This window comes from Pristis pectinata, chromosome 18 (genome assembly GCF_009764475.1).
Source record: "Pristis pectinata isolate sPriPec2 chromosome 18, sPriPec2.1.pri, whole genome shotgun sequence".
Taxonomy (NCBI): Eukaryota; Metazoa; Chordata; class Chondrichthyes; order Rhinopristiformes; family Pristidae; genus Pristis; species Pristis pectinata.
In genome coordinates this window covers 35,946,364-35,964,892 of record NC_067422.1, presented here as the reverse complement: position 1 = coordinate 35,964,892, position 18,529 = coordinate 35,946,364, and the positions used below count along the sequence as shown (strand labels likewise).

General features: G+C 42.9%; 1 protein-coding gene across 1 annotated transcript in view; it reads left to right on the top strand.

The window, feature by feature from the left end:
• tmem94 (transmembrane protein 94) overlaps window positions 1-18,453 on the top strand; it is a 93,400-nt gene extending 74,947 nt beyond the window's left edge. Inside the window, 4 exon segments of the mRNA XM_052033348.1 lie at window positions 3,047-3,141; window positions 6,954-7,047; window positions 8,687-8,857; window positions 11,428-18,453. Of these exon segments, the coding sequence (XP_051889308.1) occupies window positions 3,047-3,141; window positions 6,954-7,047; window positions 8,687-8,857; window positions 11,428-11,500 (433 nt within the window). The 3' untranslated portion in view covers window positions 11,501-18,453.
• The last annotated feature ends 76 nt before the right edge of the window (window positions 18,454-18,529 follow it).

Below are 18,529 nucleotides of genomic sequence, written 5' to 3'. Positions count from 1 at the left end.
ATGGGATTATCAAATACTAGAGGGCATAGGTTTGAGGAGAGAGGAGGAAAAAGGCATTTAGACAGACACGTGAAGAGGCAGTGAATGGAGGGATATAGACAATGTGCAGGCAGATGGGATTAGTTAGATTGGCATCATGGTTGTCACAGACGTGGGCTGAAGGGCCTGTACTGGTCTGTTCTATATTGGGGGTTGGGATAGAGGCTGATAGATGATGGGTGGAACCAGGCAGGGAGGGGATGGGAGGGATGAATAAAAGGAGAAGAAACCTAGGTGGACAGGTGAGTGCATGTTGGAGGAGAGCACTGGAGGTGAGGGTTAACTGAAATTGGAAAATTGTTCATACCCTTGAGTCGCAAGCTACCCAAGCAGAAGATGTGATGTTCTTCCAATTTGCTTTTGGCCTTTCTGTAGCAATGGAGAAGGCAGAGTTCTTCCAGTACTCTGCTTCTATTTTAGATTCCAGCATCTGCGGTCTTTAAACTGTATTTCTTTTGGTGCTTCTCTGTTATAAACTGCAAAAATGAAGAATAGAATTGGAGTGAAACCAAGGATACACTAAGTAAACTCACATTAAGGCCAAGGTACAGTTGGGTATTAAAAATAGGTGCTAACCCGTCTAACAAATTTGTAACAAATGCGGAGTTACTCCATGCCTGCATGTCGTAGGTCTGACTCTGCACCCAGTGGATGAAGCTTGGATCCTGTGTGTTGCTTTGGAACCGTTTGGTTCAAGATATGCAGCAATTTGTATTTAAACTTCATGGCAAAATTAAATGTTGGCTTTTGAGCTTATTTGATGAGGTTCACATTGTTTCATTAAACGATGTATTGCCACACACTTTCTAAAATTATCCGATTAATTAGTTTGAGATGGGTGGCAGTACATCATTGGGCTGCTAATCATACATTTATTTGTTAGTGGTTCAATAAGTGACATTGAAACTATGTGGAGAAATTTTCTAGCATGAAAATAATAATTCTATACAAACATAGGTTAAGTACAAGCACGGAATGACAGACCTTAATATGTTTCAAATGAACCTGTAGATCTTCCTTTGACTTCATGGCTTCTCATTAGTTGTCATTGTCAAAGTCGAGTTTATTGTCACATGCACAAGTCCATGTATGCCCAGATGCAATGAAAAACTTACTTGCAGCAGCATCACAGGCACATCATGTCAGATAAGCAGCATTCACAAGAAAAACAAACATTTTTCGACAAGAAAGAACACAATTAGAACAAATAAAACAAAGGTCCATAATAGTGCAAAGTGGTCACAGTGTTGCCATACTGAGGTAGTGATCAGGGTTGTGGAAGATGGTTGAAGGGAAGTAGCTATTCTTGAAGCTGGTGGTGTGGGATTTCAGGCTTCTGTATCTCCTGCCCAGTGGTACCTGTGAGAAGATGGGATGGCCCGGATGGTGGGGATCTTTGGTAGATGTTGCCGCCTTGAGGCAGGGCCTCAATGGTGGGGAGGGATGTGCCCGTGATGTATTGGACTGAGTCCACTACTCTTTACAGCTTGTTGCATTCCTGCGCATTTGAATTGTCGTCCCAGACCATGACGCACCTAGTCAGGATACTTTTAACAGTACATCTGTAGAAGTTTGTTAGAGTGTTCGGTGACATGCTGAACTTCCCTAACCTTCTAAGAAAGTAAAGATGCTGGCGCACTTTCCTTGTGACTGCATCGATGTGCTGGGCCCAGGACAGGTCATCTGGTATGTTAATGCCCAGGAATTTAAAGCTGCTGACTCTCTCCGCCACCGATCCCCGAATGGCACATGTTCACCCTCCTTCCTCTTCTTGAAATCAACAATCATCTCTTTAATTTTACTGACGTGAGCCAGAAGTTATTGTGGTAGTTTTCCTGCATAACATTAGTTTGAAATTGCACTTCTTTCCTGACTTTTAAAATCTCTAAATATGGTTGGCGTTGGAAAATCTGCTGATATTCTAGGCAATATCTGCAGAGCCTCTGTCTCTGGTACTGCGTATGGTTGTCCCACAGGTGGCACTGTTTAGTCATTAGTGAGGAGTTTGGCTACGCCCATTCTTTTTGCAATTATCTTTAAATACAACTGGTAGATTTAGTATTTAATGTTTTGGAGTCTGAAAGGTATTAATCAATATCAGTACTGATTTGTGTGTGGGAAAACACAGTGCATCCTGGGATCTGTGTGGAAAAATCACTAAGGCAAAGTTCTGTGCAGTTATCTTGTTATCACCACCTAATGCCCAGTGTATTACGTGGCAATAGTAGTTTCCTTGTTAGCAGCAGGTTGAGGATGGACTGCACTGGACCATAAAGTCAGAAAGCAATAACAAGTTCCCAGCGTCAAGTTCATTCCCACACACATTAGATGCTAATCCCACAGCTATCAGCAATGTAAATAATGTGCTGATTGCTGATGGCTGTGGGATTAGCATCCAATGTAAATAATAAAAATTCTGAGCTGCACTGTACCTATTTAGAATTTGAAGATTTCTGATTTGCTACTCACTCTGAGTTGATAATGAAGGCCATTGATATACACGGATATAATATCCTACAGCTAAACCAAGTTTCATTTGCTTTGCTTTGAGATCTGATTCCTGATGGTTCCTGCCAGAAAGAACTGGATATACTATTTCACACTCTAATCTTCAATCCAGGGTATGCTCACGCTCTCTGAACCTGTACATAAACAGTGGCCTTTGGAGCAGCGTAGTAAAGTTGTGCCTGTAGAACTTTAGTTCACCGTCCTCAAGAGGAACTGGGGAAGCCTGGTGCAGTACAATATAAATAAGGAGCCATTGTAGAAACAAGGAGAATTTCTGGGATATTCTAAAACCCATTTTGTGGAAGGAGTTCAGGTGATAAAGTTCCTGAATCTAAGGTTATCAATCTAAAACCTGCCCATTGGCCTGGGGCACACGAACAAAGAAGGTGAGTTCCTTGTTCTGCTGTTTCACACTTGTCCTGCGCAGTGTGGTAGACGGTTAATTTTGAGATGAGTGAAAGATAACACACGATAGACTGATGGGATGCTTTTATTCTAGTTCTGCAGAGGGAGCACCAGTATGGTTTGACAAGTATTCTAATGGATTGTTGCTGGCTCAGAAGGTGATGGCCTGTTTCATTGTTCTACACACAGGTAATCATCAGTTTGCTTCCAAAATCGATGATTGCTGTAGGATTAATGTGATTCAGAGGTGTTCTTGCTGCTCGTCTAGTGTTGCCTCCACTGGGGAGCTATGTATCTGGAAAGCTCAACTTTCTGGGTAATTAAAAGACAAGGTCAAGCAACGTTTGCGTGCTAGAGATATCTGTTTAAACCAAAGATTCACAATGGAAAAATTGAGTTAAATTGCAAGACGAGTTGTCAATCCATTGAAGTTCTTGGTATTTGAAAACTTTCTCGAACCAATGCACATAAATGTACATGGCAGCACAAAATTCCCTTCTGACTAGATCCAAACTGTCCAGTTGTCTCATTGTCTGCATATCCATTACCCAGTGTTTTAGTCATATAATGTGCTAAAATATTTCGGATGGTGCAGCTGGTAGTGCAGCTGCCACACAGCTCCAGTGACCCAGGTTCAATCCCGATCTCCGGTGCTGTCTGTGTGAAGTTTGCACATTCTCCTTGTGACTGTGTGTTTCCCCCGAGTGCTCTGGTTTATTCCCACATGCTAAAGGCCTGCAGATTGGTACACAACACAGGAGTAGGCCACCAGGGCCCTCAAGCCTGTCCCGACATTCAGTATAATCATGGCTGGTCTATGCTGGCCTCAAATGTGCCAGTTCCCCAGAGCCCTCAATTCTTCAATCTTTCAAATATTTATCTACCTCCACCTTAAATGTATCTAATGATCTGGCCTCCACCACCCTCGGGGGCAGAGAATTCCAGAGACTTAGCTCTGAGTTGAGAAATTTCTCTGCACCTCGATATTAAATGACTGGCCTCCTGTAACGACGACCCCTTGTTCATGACTCTTCCATTAGTGAAAACATCTCAGCACCTAACCTGTCAAACCCCCTTAGGATCTTGTATGTTTGAATAAGATCTCCCCTCATGCTTCTAAACTCCTAGCAAATACAGACCCAAACTGTCTAACCTCTCTTGATGAATTTACCTCTAGTGTGTAGGGGAATGTAGTGGTGGAATATGGGGGAAGTTGATGGGGATGTGGGGAAAATAAAATGGGATAAGTATAGATTAATGTAAATGGTGTACAATGGTCAGTGTGGACTCAATGAGCAGAAGGAGCTGTTTCTCTACTCTGACTACGTGCCTTTCCATTCAGCATTGTGTTGGTGTGTAGGCTCAAGTCAGCTGTTAACCCTGTTGCATGTAATGTGGCCCAGACCATTACTGATGCCAAATCCAAGTTAAAGTAACTGAGTATGTCAGCTGCAGGCCCTAGTAATTCATCTGAACACCGGGAACTGAAACAAACAGTGGGGCAGGCAGCATCTATGGAGGGAAACGGACAGTCAACATCTCTGGACGAGTTCTTTCATCTGGCTCAGTCGACTGTCCATTTCCCTCAACGGATGCTACCCAACCCGCTAAGTTCCTCCAGCATCTTGCTTGTTGCTCCAGGTTCCAGCATCTGCAGTCTCCTGTGCCTACAGAAAATGGCAGCTAGTAGGCCAACTGCTCCTTATAAGCCTGCCTCACACCTTGCAGTGGCTGGTGTTTCACCACCGGGCATTTCCACCCAACAGAAACAAAAGAAACAGAAAAATCAAGAGCATTAAGAGTGAACAAAGTCTGACAGTCTGGGAGAAATAAGGAAAAAAAATCCTGGGTCACAGAGGAAAAAATGTTCTGATAAATTCCTCAATGCTGTGACGCTGGGTTCAAGAGGATGGATTAGAGGGTTCTGATTGAAGGTGAGAGAGGGTGAAAAAATGTGTGATTTTCTGGTTTCAATTATAAAGGAAAAAATATGCCACAATAGTTTGTGAAGATTCTCTCCCACAGCAGTTTATTGAATCCAGTCTGAAAATTGATTGAATAAGTCATTCCTATTCTGCAGGACAAGGGCCATGAAGGTTAATAAGCTGACATTTAGATTTATAAAATCCCACTAAATTCAGTTGGATTGCCTTGAGGTGGTTTACTTAGATCTAATTTTCTATCGAGTGTAGGATAAAAGGGCCATTTTACAAATTGTGCAATTGCATGCTGGGAAATTTCAGTACATTTTAATCCCCAAGTGCTTTTGTTCAGGGAAAGGTCTGTGCTGTTTTACAGGTGGAATTTGCCGGTCTTTGGTAACTATCATGAACAGTTAGGATGTCACTGTATAGCTGAGCTGTAATCACTGCTTGGACTAGGACAATGCACAACAGGAGATAGTGAGAAAGCCGGGATTGGAAAGGTTTTTAGTGTTGGTTCCTGAACAAAACTTCCAAATCTTGCATTCAAGTTTATTCTGTGCAGCTGACTGGAGAGGTGCGAGGCTCAAGCATACCAGTAAAATTTCCTGCTGCACATTTTTCAAATCCAGTTATGGCTTGTAAAACTTTCTTATAAACTTTCAGAGCTATGGAGGTACAGTGGACAGAGTTGGAGCTGCCCTCGCTCTGTTCCTGGGGACCCAGCTCCTATGGGTTTTTGTCCACAAGCTAAAGTAAACCGCTGTGGTTTGGTGGGGTGCAGCAAGGTTGCAATAAAAGGTTAATGGAAATTGTGTGTCATCTGTTTTGTTTATCGGATAGGTGAAGAGAAGCTTGTGTAATTCTCCTGGTCAACCTGATGAGTTCCATCATTGGGCTGTATTGCTACTATTCATGACTTCAATATACCTGCATCCACAGCATGATGTTGTAGATTAAAGTTTCAAACAGTTATTAAAACTGCTTGTTAATTAGGCAAGAGTTTGATAAATTAATGCTATCTGTGTACTTATCATAATGTATTGCTACATTAGCGCAAATACTGCAAACATTTCTGTTGTTCTGGAATCAATCTAATCCTATGCCAACTTTATTGGGCCATATTTCCCCTCGACCCTCTCCTTGAATAACGTTTAACAAATTACTTTGTGCTAATGTGATGCTTTTTATCAAAGGCCACGGACTTTGCAATAGTGTAGACAAAAGTGGATAATTAATGTTCTTATTCCCTCACCTCCTTTTACAGGTGATAGTGGAAGTCAGGTGGCCCAGAATGCAGTCTGACCCTTGTACGGTTTGTGCTGTCCTGTCTTTGCTAGATTTTTGAGTCAAATCTGTCCTAGATCCATGGAAAGAAGGCCTTCAATCCATCGAGTCTGTGCTAACTGTCAAACCCCCATTTACACCAATCCTACACTAAGCTCATTTTATTCTCCCCACCTTCCCTTCATCTCTCACCAAACTCTACCGCTCACCTACAAACTAGGGGCAATTTGCAGTGGCTAATTAACCTGCCGACCCGCATGTCTTTGGGACGTGGGAGGAAACCCGTGCGGTCACAGAGAACGTGCAAACTCCATGCAGCCAGCACCAGAGGTCAGTATTGAACCTGGGGGACTGTCAGTGTGGAGTTTGCATGTTCTCCCTGTGACTGTGTGGATTTCTTCCAGGTGCTCCCATTTCCTCCCACATCCAAACGATGTGTGGGTTTCTAGGTTAATTGGTTACTGTAAATAACCCATAAGGTGCGGGTGAGTGATGGTATCTGGAGGGAATCAATGGGAATGTGGGAAGAATGAAAAAATGTCGCATTCATGTAAAGGGGTAGTTGATGGTCAGTGTGGACTCAATGGACCGAAGGGCCTGTTTTCTGTATCCCTCTATGACCTCTGACCATGTGCTACCCTGAGATTTAATGTGGTCACAAAGCAAGCTAACCGTGGAGAAAGTATTACACGAGATTGTATTCAAGTGTACTTCTACCTTTATTCAGGTATAACTATAAAACAATCTAGTTTGTATAGACAGTACGCTAATATGTTGGTTTCTAATTTGCAGTTTGCATTTCCATCAGCCATGTTCATCGGTCCAAAACTCTGTGGAGGAAAAGTCCTTTCAGTAACTTATGGTGGTGTCTCACTTTACCTGTAGTGTAAGTATCACCAGAGGAGAGCACTTCACAGCTTGAACATGCACCCAGGGTAAGGTGTGTAATAGAGATTCCTCTTTGTGTTCTATCTTGTACTTCTAGATGACATCTCGGGCAAGGTAAAGCTCCCTGCGTTGTGTCTATTATTGTGCCTTAATTTCTTTACAGTTCATCCATTCTCCTTGAAAATGTATCTGATTGTATTCTTAGCAACTTTCTTTAATCCATAAGAAAACAATTTCTATGTAATTATTTACTACTTTGAGGTTAAAATGTTATTTGAAGATAGCATTTCTCAATGTAGTTCAATTTTAAAAAAAAACTTGAACATTAAGATTCAAGAAGCTTTAACCATGTGAGGATAATGTGGAATGATATGGAATTGGAAACTATTCAGCACTCTTCTGGTCAGTTAAGTTTTATGTAGTATTATGGTTTGGAGTGACTACTGGACCCACAACATGTGCACAAGTCACCTGGGGTTCAGAATCATAGTCATACAGCATAGAAACGGGTCCTTTGGCCCAGCATGTCCATGCCAACCGTCACGTACCCATCTATACTAATCCCATTTATCAGTGCAAGGCCTTTCTATGCCTAGATGGTTCAAGTACTCATCTAAATCCTTATGACTGTGAGTCTTTGCTTCCACCACTCACCCAGGCACTGGGCTCCAGATCCAACCACACTCCAGCTGAGAAAGCCCCACCACAAATCCTCTCCAAGCCTCCCACTCCCAACCCAAACCCACGTCCTCTCGTCCCAGACACCCCTGTCACAGGGAATTGGCTTCCTACTGTCCTCCGTATCCCTGCTCGCAACCTTGCACACCTCAGTCCGGTCTCCCCACAGTCAACTCCTCTCCAAAGGAAATAAACCCAGTCTATCGGCAGAGTAGTGCTAGGAGGAAGTACAATTCCTTTTGGTACATTAAAACAAACCTGCAAAATATATTCAGAAACAACTGCAAAAGCTCTACACCATAACACTGAACCAAATGTAGCAGAAAGGATTCCTGTTTAAATGCTGCTCTTGATAAGTGAGCTGACCTCATCAGAGGCCTCTGTGCGGTCTGAAAATTGTGATGGTTTCCCACATGTATTCATGATCCTGTTCTGCCTGTGAAACTTCCCCTGAGCATTACACTGAGACAGCAATTTTCTCTACTCCCATGAATTATTTGGTGTTGTCACCTGCATGTATTAGGGTCACATTTTGGCCCTGAACGAGAATTAATGTCTTAAGAAACGATTAATGGGAGAAGTACTGAGTCAATGGATGGAGGGTATTAAGGTATGAGGTAGCTTGGTGAAGAAGACCGGTTTTCCACTTGTGGGGAGTCTAAAGCCAGGGGCTGTCAATGTGAGATGGTCATTGACAGGAATCGCTTTACTTAAAGACTGCTGAAAACGTAGTGAAAGAAACGTTATAAAGAAAGGAATACGTGTAATTGAGGTTGGATTAAACAGATGAGGAAGGGCTGTGGAGAACAATGGAGCAGACCTGTTTCAGTGCTGTAAATTTTCTGTCAATGTGCAACCGTGCAAACGATGGATGTGGTCCTGTCAAAGGGCTCGTGGATTGGCATACCTGAATTGGTCTGTGCTTGAACCAGTTTCCTTTGTTCTTTGGTGATCTCTAGGCTGGTGAGCCAAATTGTACTGGTGCTGGTGGATTTAAAGCTGTGGGAAAATGTGGACACCCCATTGACTTTTGAGCTGCGCGACATCCCGTTGATCTCTTGGCTCCTTGGCTTCCTGTCTGTCATTCTAGTGGTGTTTATCAATGAAGTGGTCAAACTACATGAAATAAGGTAAGTGCATAGGTTTACAAAGAACAGAAATAACAGTTGCCTTTGAGCTTGTTGCTAGTTTACAGCCGGTGTCCTTTTCACAAGAAGTTGAGAACATTCTTGGCACTTGAGTTATTTGGTGAATTTCTATAATAAATGCAAAATCATACTATTTTTATGAAGCTAAAAATGTTCGTGATATTAATTCATCATAAAAAATGTACGTTGCAGATCTTATAGGATCCCTGGTTTAACCGTGGGATATTGTATGGTATTGGTTTATTATTGTCACTTGTACCGAGGTGCAGTGAAAAACTTGTCTTACAAACTGATCGTACAGGTCAATTCATTACACAGTGCAGTTACATTGAGTCAGTACAGAGTGCATTGATGTAGTACAGGTAAAAACAATAACAGTACAGAGTAAAGTGTCACAGCTACAGAGAAAAGTGCAGTGCAATAAGGTGCAAGGTCACAGCAGGGTAGATTGTGAGGTCATAGTCCATCTCATTGTATAAGGGAACTGTTCAATGGTCTTATCACAGTGGGGTAGAAGCTGTCCTTAAGTCTGGTGATACGTGCCCTCAGGCTCCTGTATCTTCTACCCGATGGGAGAGGAGAGAAGAGAGAATGTCCTGGGTGGTTGGGGTCTTTGATTATGCTGGCTGCTTCACCAAGACAACGAGAGGTAAAGGCAGAGTCCAAGGAGGGGAGGCTGGTGTCCGTGATGCTCTGGGCAGTGTCCACAACTCTCTGCAGTTTCTTGCGGTCCTGGGCAGAGCAGTTGCCGTACCAAGCTGTGATACATCCAGATAGGATGCTTTCTCTGGTGCATCTGTAAAAGTTGGTGAGAGTCAAAGGGGACAAACCAAATTTCTTTAACCTCCTGAGGAAGTAGAGGCACTGGTGAGCTTTCTTGGCCGTGGCATCTACGTGATTTGACCAGGACAGGCTGTTGGTGATGTTCACTCCCAGGAACTTGAAGCTCTCAACCCTCTCAACCTCAGCACCATTGATGTAGACAGGTGCATGTACACCGCCCCCTTTCCTGAAGTCAATGACCAGCTCTTTAGTTTTGTTGACATTGAGGGAAAGGTTGTTGTCATGACACCATCCCACTAAGCACTCTATCTCCTTCCTGTACTCTGACTCATCACTGTTTGAGATACGGCCTACAACGGTGGTATCATCTGCAAACTTGTAGATAGAGTTAGAGCAGAATCTGGCCACACAGTCATGAGTGTATAGGGAGTAGAGTAGGTTTCCATTCGCTTCTCTCATCCCACGGAATGTTGCAGTGTGTTGGATTAGTCTGATTCCCTCCTCCAATTTATAAGATGTTACAGTGTCTTGCTTGTTTCCACTCCCAATGTTCTGATGTCACAGTGCTGCAGTGTCTTGGGTTAGCTCCTCACCCACAGGTTATTGATGTGTCCTGGGTCTGCTCTACACCTCCAGAATACTCTTAACATTTATGGGTGGCTTCCTAAACCATCTATTGTAAAATTCTCTTCTCTCTAACCATCTTTCCGGCTGCTCAGCCCTTCATTGTTCCCCACATCTTGGTGCTCTGCTTGTTCCTTGTGAAGCTTGGATTGAATTTCTGCAGTGTCTGCTAATGCTTAGACTCCAGACTCTTGATCAGTATTCAAGCACCATCATTGCTGAATTTACTACTTACTTCTTCCTTTCAACCTTGGTAGTGCTAACTGGTTTATTATTGTCACATGTACTGAGATAGTGAAAAGATTTTGTTTGCATGTCTGGCAAGTTGGGCCCTTGTATTCCATGCAGGCAATTCTCATAACCTATTTCTTCACTACTCAAGCTCATAATCATATATTTTGCTGCCTTTAATTTTTTGTTACCTTGTATATTGCATGGTGTAGGGTTCCACTCGCTTCTCATATCTTACGGAATGTTGCAGTGTGTTGGATTAGTCCGATTCCCTCTCCTAATTTATAAGATGTTGCAGTATCTTGCTTGTTTCCACTCCCAATGTTCTGATGTCACAGTGCTGCAGTGTCTTGGGTTACCACAGGTTATTGCTGTGTCCTGGGTCTGCTCTACACCTCCAGAATGCTCTTAACGTTTATGGGTGGCTTGTATATTTTGGTGAATAAACTACTTACTGATGAGCTTGGAAGTATAGGTAAAATGAGGTAATTACCAGGTATAGTATGGTGGTTCACCGTTTTCTTTCAGTTAATTTATCCCTTAGTGACTAGTTAGATGCCCTCAGAATCGGTGCCTTGGTCTCGACTGCATGCTCTTTGACCAGCTGTTTCTTTAGGATGATCAAATTTGAAATGTATAAATCTGAAGGCAAGTAATTGAAATGATGATGGATACATTAATGAAGAGGTAATGACCAATTCAAGCAATGTGATTTCACCTCAGTTAGAGAATTTGAACTTGGCTTAAAAGATCTGTGAATAATGTAACATTAATAGTAAAAGTGACTGTGGAGCTGTAAAGAGAGTCATAAAAATACAACTGATTTGCTAACATCTCCTTGGGGATATTCTACTGTGCTTCATTAACTCCGCACTTAAATGCACTTAACTGGAATGTTTCCACTATTCCTTTAGAGTACGAGACCGTTACCAGAAGAGGCAAAAGCTACAGTTTGAAACCAAGCTGGGAATGAATTCTCCATTCTGACACTGGGATAAGTGCTGACGAGCCAGACTGCCAACTGCAGAGGAGGGGCAGCTTCTCGACTGACTTCAGACAGGTCAGGTCAAGGAGCTGGCCCACAAAGCACCGCATTACTACTGCGTGAAGACTTCAAAACTGCACTAGAAATTACCAACCTCGTGTCAATTGAGGGGGTTTACCAGATACCTCAGGACAAACACACAGGGCGTAGAGATAGGAGTGTGACGCTTCAGGAAGTGGTACCCAGAAATGCACGGTCGTGCAAGTTAAAATGGAAAAAAACGCTGAAGCAAAATCGGTCTCCAGTAACTGGAGAGAACCTCAACACTGCGTCTCTTTCTCACCATGCGTGTCTGTCAGCCTGTGCCCAGAGGCTGCATCTCCGTGATAGAGGTGAGGAACTGACGCTTCAGTAAAGGAAATGACATTGGTTGTGGCTTTACAAGCAAATTGTGAAACCTTCCCACAAGGACTTGTTTAGGGGTTGTTACCTTTTCCAGTTTTGGGGCTTTCGGGTGATATTCAATAATGTAATATAATCAGAGCCCTTAAGTGTCTTAGGAAGCAGGAGTCTTATCGCTGCCTCCCATTTTTAAATTCCTTCCATCTTGTGGACTTCCGAGCTGCAGGAGCAGTAACCAGTAGGCAGCAGGGAACCCCTTTGCACTCAGCCAGGGTTGCTTCTGCACGCTGCTGGGAGGTGCTTTATGACTTTAGGTTAGTGACCCAACCAGAATCAGGATTTGCTTTCTCAAGCCCAGCCAAGCACACCCAGCTGAATGCAGTACCTAGCATGTGTTTTTGTATATATGTGTATGCCCTTGTATGTCTATGCAGTGCCAGGTAGATTTGTATTTAATTTGAGAGGCATTATGGATTGTACCCAAAGTAACTCTACATTGGACAAGGTGAGGGGGTGGGTTAAATGTTTCAAATCAGCAACTCACCTGCTGTGATTTATCAGTGAAAGAATTGATTGCTCAACTTGACTGGATCATTCCAAAAGCAAATTGTTGCATATGCTGGAAATCTGAGATAAAAACACAATGCTGGAAGTACTCCGGCAGTATCTGTGGGGAAAGGGTTAATATTTCAGGTTGACGACTTTTCACCAGAGCTCAGTTTACTAGCACTTAACATGCTTAGTCTGTGAAACGAGAAATGAATAGTAGTTGCTCATGCACTGTGCTCTGAGACTGATGGATTGCAACTCCCAGTCAGAACAACACAGCAAAAGAGTGCTGCAGCTTCTCATCTTTCTATTCAGCCACTCCAGATTTCTACAATTATAGAGCCATGGAATGTACACCCTGCCATACAAAGTGAGCTGCCCTGAGCCTGTGCTGAACTTGAATCACATTGTCACAGCAGCTCTGTCTCTGAACTACACAGCAAGCTTCACGGAAGGTAAACGTTGAGATTCTAGGTCCTTAGGAAGGGTCATTACTTGGCAGCAGCTACAGTGGAAGTGTATTCATCTTTTGATTCATTATAATCAGTAGTTTAAAGGGAAGATGAAGGAACTTGACCCCCTTGTTTGTCCTTTCCACCTGGGTAGCTGTAGCTTTCAATCCACATGTACAATTGAAGTTCAGCCTATTTTAAGCTGTGCAAATGAAAAGCATGGTGTCTCCCCCTCTGGAGTGAAGGCTGATTATGATGCTCTCTGGGTTAAATTACAACACTGGAATTTCGATTGGGCACTTCTGGTCGTGAACCACTTATTTTCTGCTGACGCACTTCGATGTCGGATGTATACAGTATAACATCACACCCGTGTGACGTTCTTTAAGAGTAATTGCTGGGAGAAATTAGTCAACGTGATCCTGAAGTGTGCTGCTGTTGGGAATTCTCGGCCCGTGCACGGTTCCACAGTCTGAGCATGTCCTCGCCCATTGCTGTGAACCCTATTCAGGTAGGTCCCCTACTTACCCTCCTGCCTTTTGCAGGTTCCCTCCAACCTCTCACTTTCCTCACCATCACCAATCTCACGACACAATCCGCTCCTCCACTACACACACTTTCAAATTGGAGACCCCAGCTTAAAACCACCAGTCCCTGTGCACCTATCACAGTCCAAACACGAGTACCCCTCCCACCAACCTGAACCCATTTATCATCATGCCCTCTGCACTGGTGCAGTGTTGTAGGCAAAGAACTTGCCCTGGTGTATGGTCAGTTCAGTAGCGCCCAGCACATTAGACCTTGGCTGCTACTGAATTTTAAAGCAGTGTGCCATGCACTGGTGGATTAACATGTCTGTATGGGCACAGGATTCTCCAGTGCATCTTGTCCAAAACTGTCATTTTGGTTAGCCCATGTTAAATTGCTAATCCTTTGAAGTATTGGACACCTTGTGTTGTAGAGATGACTTGGCTTCATGTACTAGTTTGGATGTTATTCAGTGTCCTGCACATTTTCCTTTCACCATCACCTCTCCAGTTTCCACATGTCTCTGTAGCTGTTTAATGACTGAAGCTTTAATATTTCCAGAATGGAGTCGACCCTTGCACTGATGTAGTGCAAGAATTGTTACACTAATATCACCTTGAGACGTCTTTGCACAAAGACTTGCTCGTTTGATAACATGTATCATACAAAGTAGTACAAGTGCATAAATTGGCACCTACCACGAGTATTATTTGTACAGCGCCTGATTTGTGTGGTGTGTTTACCACCCTAGGAACTGTAGTCACTAAACTCCACTGAGTTTCGGGAAGTGTTTTGATTTCCAGCAAGGTTTATTGAAGAAAGCAGAACCACTAACAGATGGGAGCATAAACTGCCAGCGTAGCAGTTGTTTTATCTTGTATTACGCAAAATGCCTGTGCAAGTCCTTACACAAGCCCTCCAAGATGCCAAATTAGTTCTCTTGCAACACTGTTCAATTCAGTGATTATAGAAAATTGTTTTGTTTTTGAGAAACTGCATCAGCTCTTTCCAAAATCATTATCATGCCTTTGAAATGTATACCTCACTGATAACAAATATTGTCTCAGACAGGAAGCCAGACAGTCTTTGATTCTGAAGCTATTTCATGTAAGACTTGATACAAGTCTTGTGTTATTTTGTCACATTATCTTTCATGGCCCTGTAACTGTAGTTGTTCGAGGGCAGTGAGCAGCTTTGGAAGGCAATCTGATTCCAGGTGTTTTGCATTTAGAAAACAGCTGTATACAAGACTCAGGTTCAACAAGCAAAGCTATTTTGGCAGGAGTAAATAAGGACTTCAAAAAAAAATCACTTAGCTCTGTTAAGTTCAATATGAGATTACGTGCAGAAAACATCCCTTACGGTTGCCCAGCCACTTGTATGTGATGCAGGGGGAGTGACATATCTCCATTGATGTAGTCCTTAGTTGTAGACTGATGAAGGGTGCCCTGCATTGAACAAATCATTGAGATCGACATGCCAGAGTGATGTTTGACCAGACTTTGCAGGTGAAGTCCACTGCCCACAATTGTCATCTGCTGCCCAAACATAACTGGTCCAGATGCAGAAGGCTCATCTTGCTGGTGTGAAACATCCCAGATTCTAGTGGCAAGGTTTGAGAGGAGCCAGGGCCTTCACCCTGCCCTCAAACTTTGACTGCTAGCAAGGCCCTGCCCTGGTTTTGCTGTGTGTAAAAGCTGAACATTTTTAAATGTTAGAATGCACGAGGAATCAAAAAACTAAATATAAAATTAAGGATAAATTAAGTTTATATCAGCTAAAAGCAATTGGTGATTAAAGACATGAAACAAAACCAGTCCTCTTTAAGAAATGAACCTGCTCCTCCCATTCCGTCCCGGGGCCCTGCAGTCTCCATTGAAATCAATTCCAAGCCCAAGAGCTCAGGGTCCCCCCGTGTAAGTGCTTGGAAATCCCAGCAGGACTGAGCTGAGACAGTGGACTCTGCAGGGAGTCCTGCAGCAGTGGTCTTGACAGGTATAATTTCAAACTGTTGCTGAGCACCTTTTGGGATTGTTCAGAAACCCAGTCTTGCAGGCATTTAAACAGATAAATGCTGGTGGTGTTGAACAGAATGCAGCTATCAGCAAAGTCTGGACTGTTACAGTAACCTGGAAACACAAGATTTATCTTTTGATTAACCAACGTTTCGGGAGTTAATTTAACCCAGTCCTAAAGTCAGTAGGCTTCACGCTGAAAGAGCTTTGGGAGTTGATGTTCTAACAGCTCATTAACTCACTGGGACAATGCCAGCTACATGAATGGGCAAAAGAAACGATAGTTGCTTACAGCATGTGCTGAAACCTTTAGTAAAGAACTCTGCAGCCGGGTAAAGTTCCTGCAAGTATCATCACTGAGATCCTCCAGGAATTTGTAGTTTGGGTTTCTGGTGGCTTCTGACAGCACAAGGGATGTGATGGATTTTAAGGTTCAAGTTCATGCTGATATCTCTCCAGCCCAAATAAGCAACCCCTTTCAGTGCTTCAGACCCCACTTTCCTGTAATCTGTGGCATAAGCTCCTTGCAGGGAAATGGTGCAGCATATGGGTGCCTCTGTGGTCCAGCTCCCAGAGCATTAGGATGTGCAAATATTGAGTTACCCCCATGATATGAGGGTGGAGAGAGGAGGGAGCCGAGAGTCGGTTAAAGTGGCAGAGACTTCTATTCGAAGTGTGGTTGGCCAGGTTCTCAGCAGAACCCTTCACAGTTGCTCTTCAGCAGCCTGACTGAAGGTTGGGTGTGTCCTTCATCCAGCTAAAGTGCAGCAGAAGTTTCATACAAATTAATGTCTGTGCTTTGTGTTTAAGCCACACAACAAAATTTTAATTGTTTAATTTTCTTTCTGTTGTGTTCTTGCACTGTTTCTGCATGACATGTTGCCAGCATTTGTTGACAACATTTTGAGTGCAGTGGTTGACCCGAGTGAGCCTACTCCATTCACCAAGCCCTTGCTCTCCCCTTCTATATCGCCCCACTCTAAAGCTGCATCTCATGGCAAAGCTGAGGCAAGCTGCTGATGTGCAACTGAGGAACAGCTGTCAGTCTTCGTCTGACCATCCCACAATGTACTGTTCCACACTGAGTAGCTGAGAAAAAATGGCAACAGGGGAAGGCCATTTGGCCCCTCGTGCCTGTGCTACCATTCCATAAGATCATAGCTGATCTTGTACCTCACTACCACTCTCCTGCATACCCTTGATCTTGCAGTCTTGTTAAAAATATTCACAGTTCCATTGAAAAGCGTTGGAGATTACCCAGATCTCTGGTTAGAGTGAAGAGCAAAGTAAGGCAGTGTTAATACTCCCACCTCATTATTTTAAAGCTTGTATGCATGTATTCTGTGAGAAACACATTTTGTAAAAAAAATTACTTTTGGGGATGAAATCGTACAGTTCGATCAGAGTGGGAGCCTCTGATAATAGCAGCCAGCTGAGAGAAAGTTTGAAAGTTTGTCATTTTAAAAGAAAACTAGGCCAAAAAAAAGTTAAGTCTTACACCAGTTCCCCTGCTTAAAGCTGAAATGTTTGCCGCTGTATCTTGTTTGTGCTAAAATGCAGAATCATGGGTTTAAGTTGTCAGCAGCTGATGGAGTTCTGATGACTTGACCCTGGCCTTGCTTTCTGGTGAAGCTGTGTGATGAACAGTACACGTGTTGATATGATTCTCATTTTTCAAGCTGTCGCAAATATTAATTCGGTTCCTCATTGCCTCCCACTGCCCCATCATGCGTCCTTACTGGTCTGTTTTCAATGACTGTGACTGCAGTTAGCTGCATAATGTGTCCCTCGTACATGGTGATGCAAAGTTCTCGGGTAGTCCCAGAGGCTGAAAGGGGCATTGGTACAACTTCCGGTGACCTGATTTGTGTTTTTGGTCCATCATTAGATCTGAATGAGGCAAAATGGAGTAAATATTGGTGCAATAGTAATCTGTCCATTGGTTTGTAAATACTGTATGATTGTGACAGTACATCACAAATGCATCATTTTTAACTTTTTAAGTATGTCGTCTGGGATGAACAGATGAAATTTTTACACTATAATTGGAATGTTCATTGGATAATAGCATCTGGTTGGATTTGTAGCAAGGAATGTCCATCAATAACTACAGTCTAAAAGCTACAGTAAAACTCTAATAATCAGCTATCCGAGTGTCAGAAAATCATGATGTTTCAGCACCTGACTCACTGGTCTCCATTTCCCATGCTCCCTTTAAACTCGCCAAGGCCCTGTTCCTCCTCCTCCTCCTTCCCCCCACCCCCCCCAACCCCCTCTTTAAATTTGCCATGTTCACAGGAAATTAAACCACTGTGCAATATCTTAACAAAAAATGAATTGAAAGTGTGTTGCGGTATTAATAGTAATAACATCCAATGGTCTGGGAAATCTGGAACCACCAAAGTGCTGAATTATCAGAGTTTACTGTAAAATGTCATTTTGCATATTTGATCTACCCTTCCAACAGAAACCTGTGCACCACCACCACTCCCCCCAGTTATGATAAATCCTAGAGGGACAAACTCATTATAACAAAGATTTATTTTTGCTACTCAAAGTTGAAGCTTTAAACTGCCTTCCTGGTGTAATTAAGGTGGACCTTCCAATACTGCATTGACCTTTTTGTTTTTGAAAAGAAGGTAGACTGTAATCTCCTGTTATTTTCCTCCCTAGATTTCCAAAGTAAATCTTTCTGTTTGTTATTGGCAATCAGCATGCTGCCGTATTGAATCCAATAGCTTTGGGACTTGTGGCCCCACATTAAGTTATACTTGCACATATGGTTGAAAGATGTCAGTCTTATTCTAGCGGGGGCTTCAGTTTAGTAATGGATGATGGCCAAGAGCCTTTAATGCCACAGACGATTGTGTTCCAGTGGCATTTTATAAATGATGTACATTGTGTAAATGTTAGAGATATTTAATAATGTTGCACTGTTTTAATTTTTACTATGGAAGCTTGTAACTTGTAAAACAAATTGCAATGGGAATAAATAGCATCTTTGTAGTGTTTGGTCTCTTGCTGACTGCTACATTTTGATGTGATTTAGTGGGCTGCACAAGCAGTCCCTCGGGGTTGCCGATGG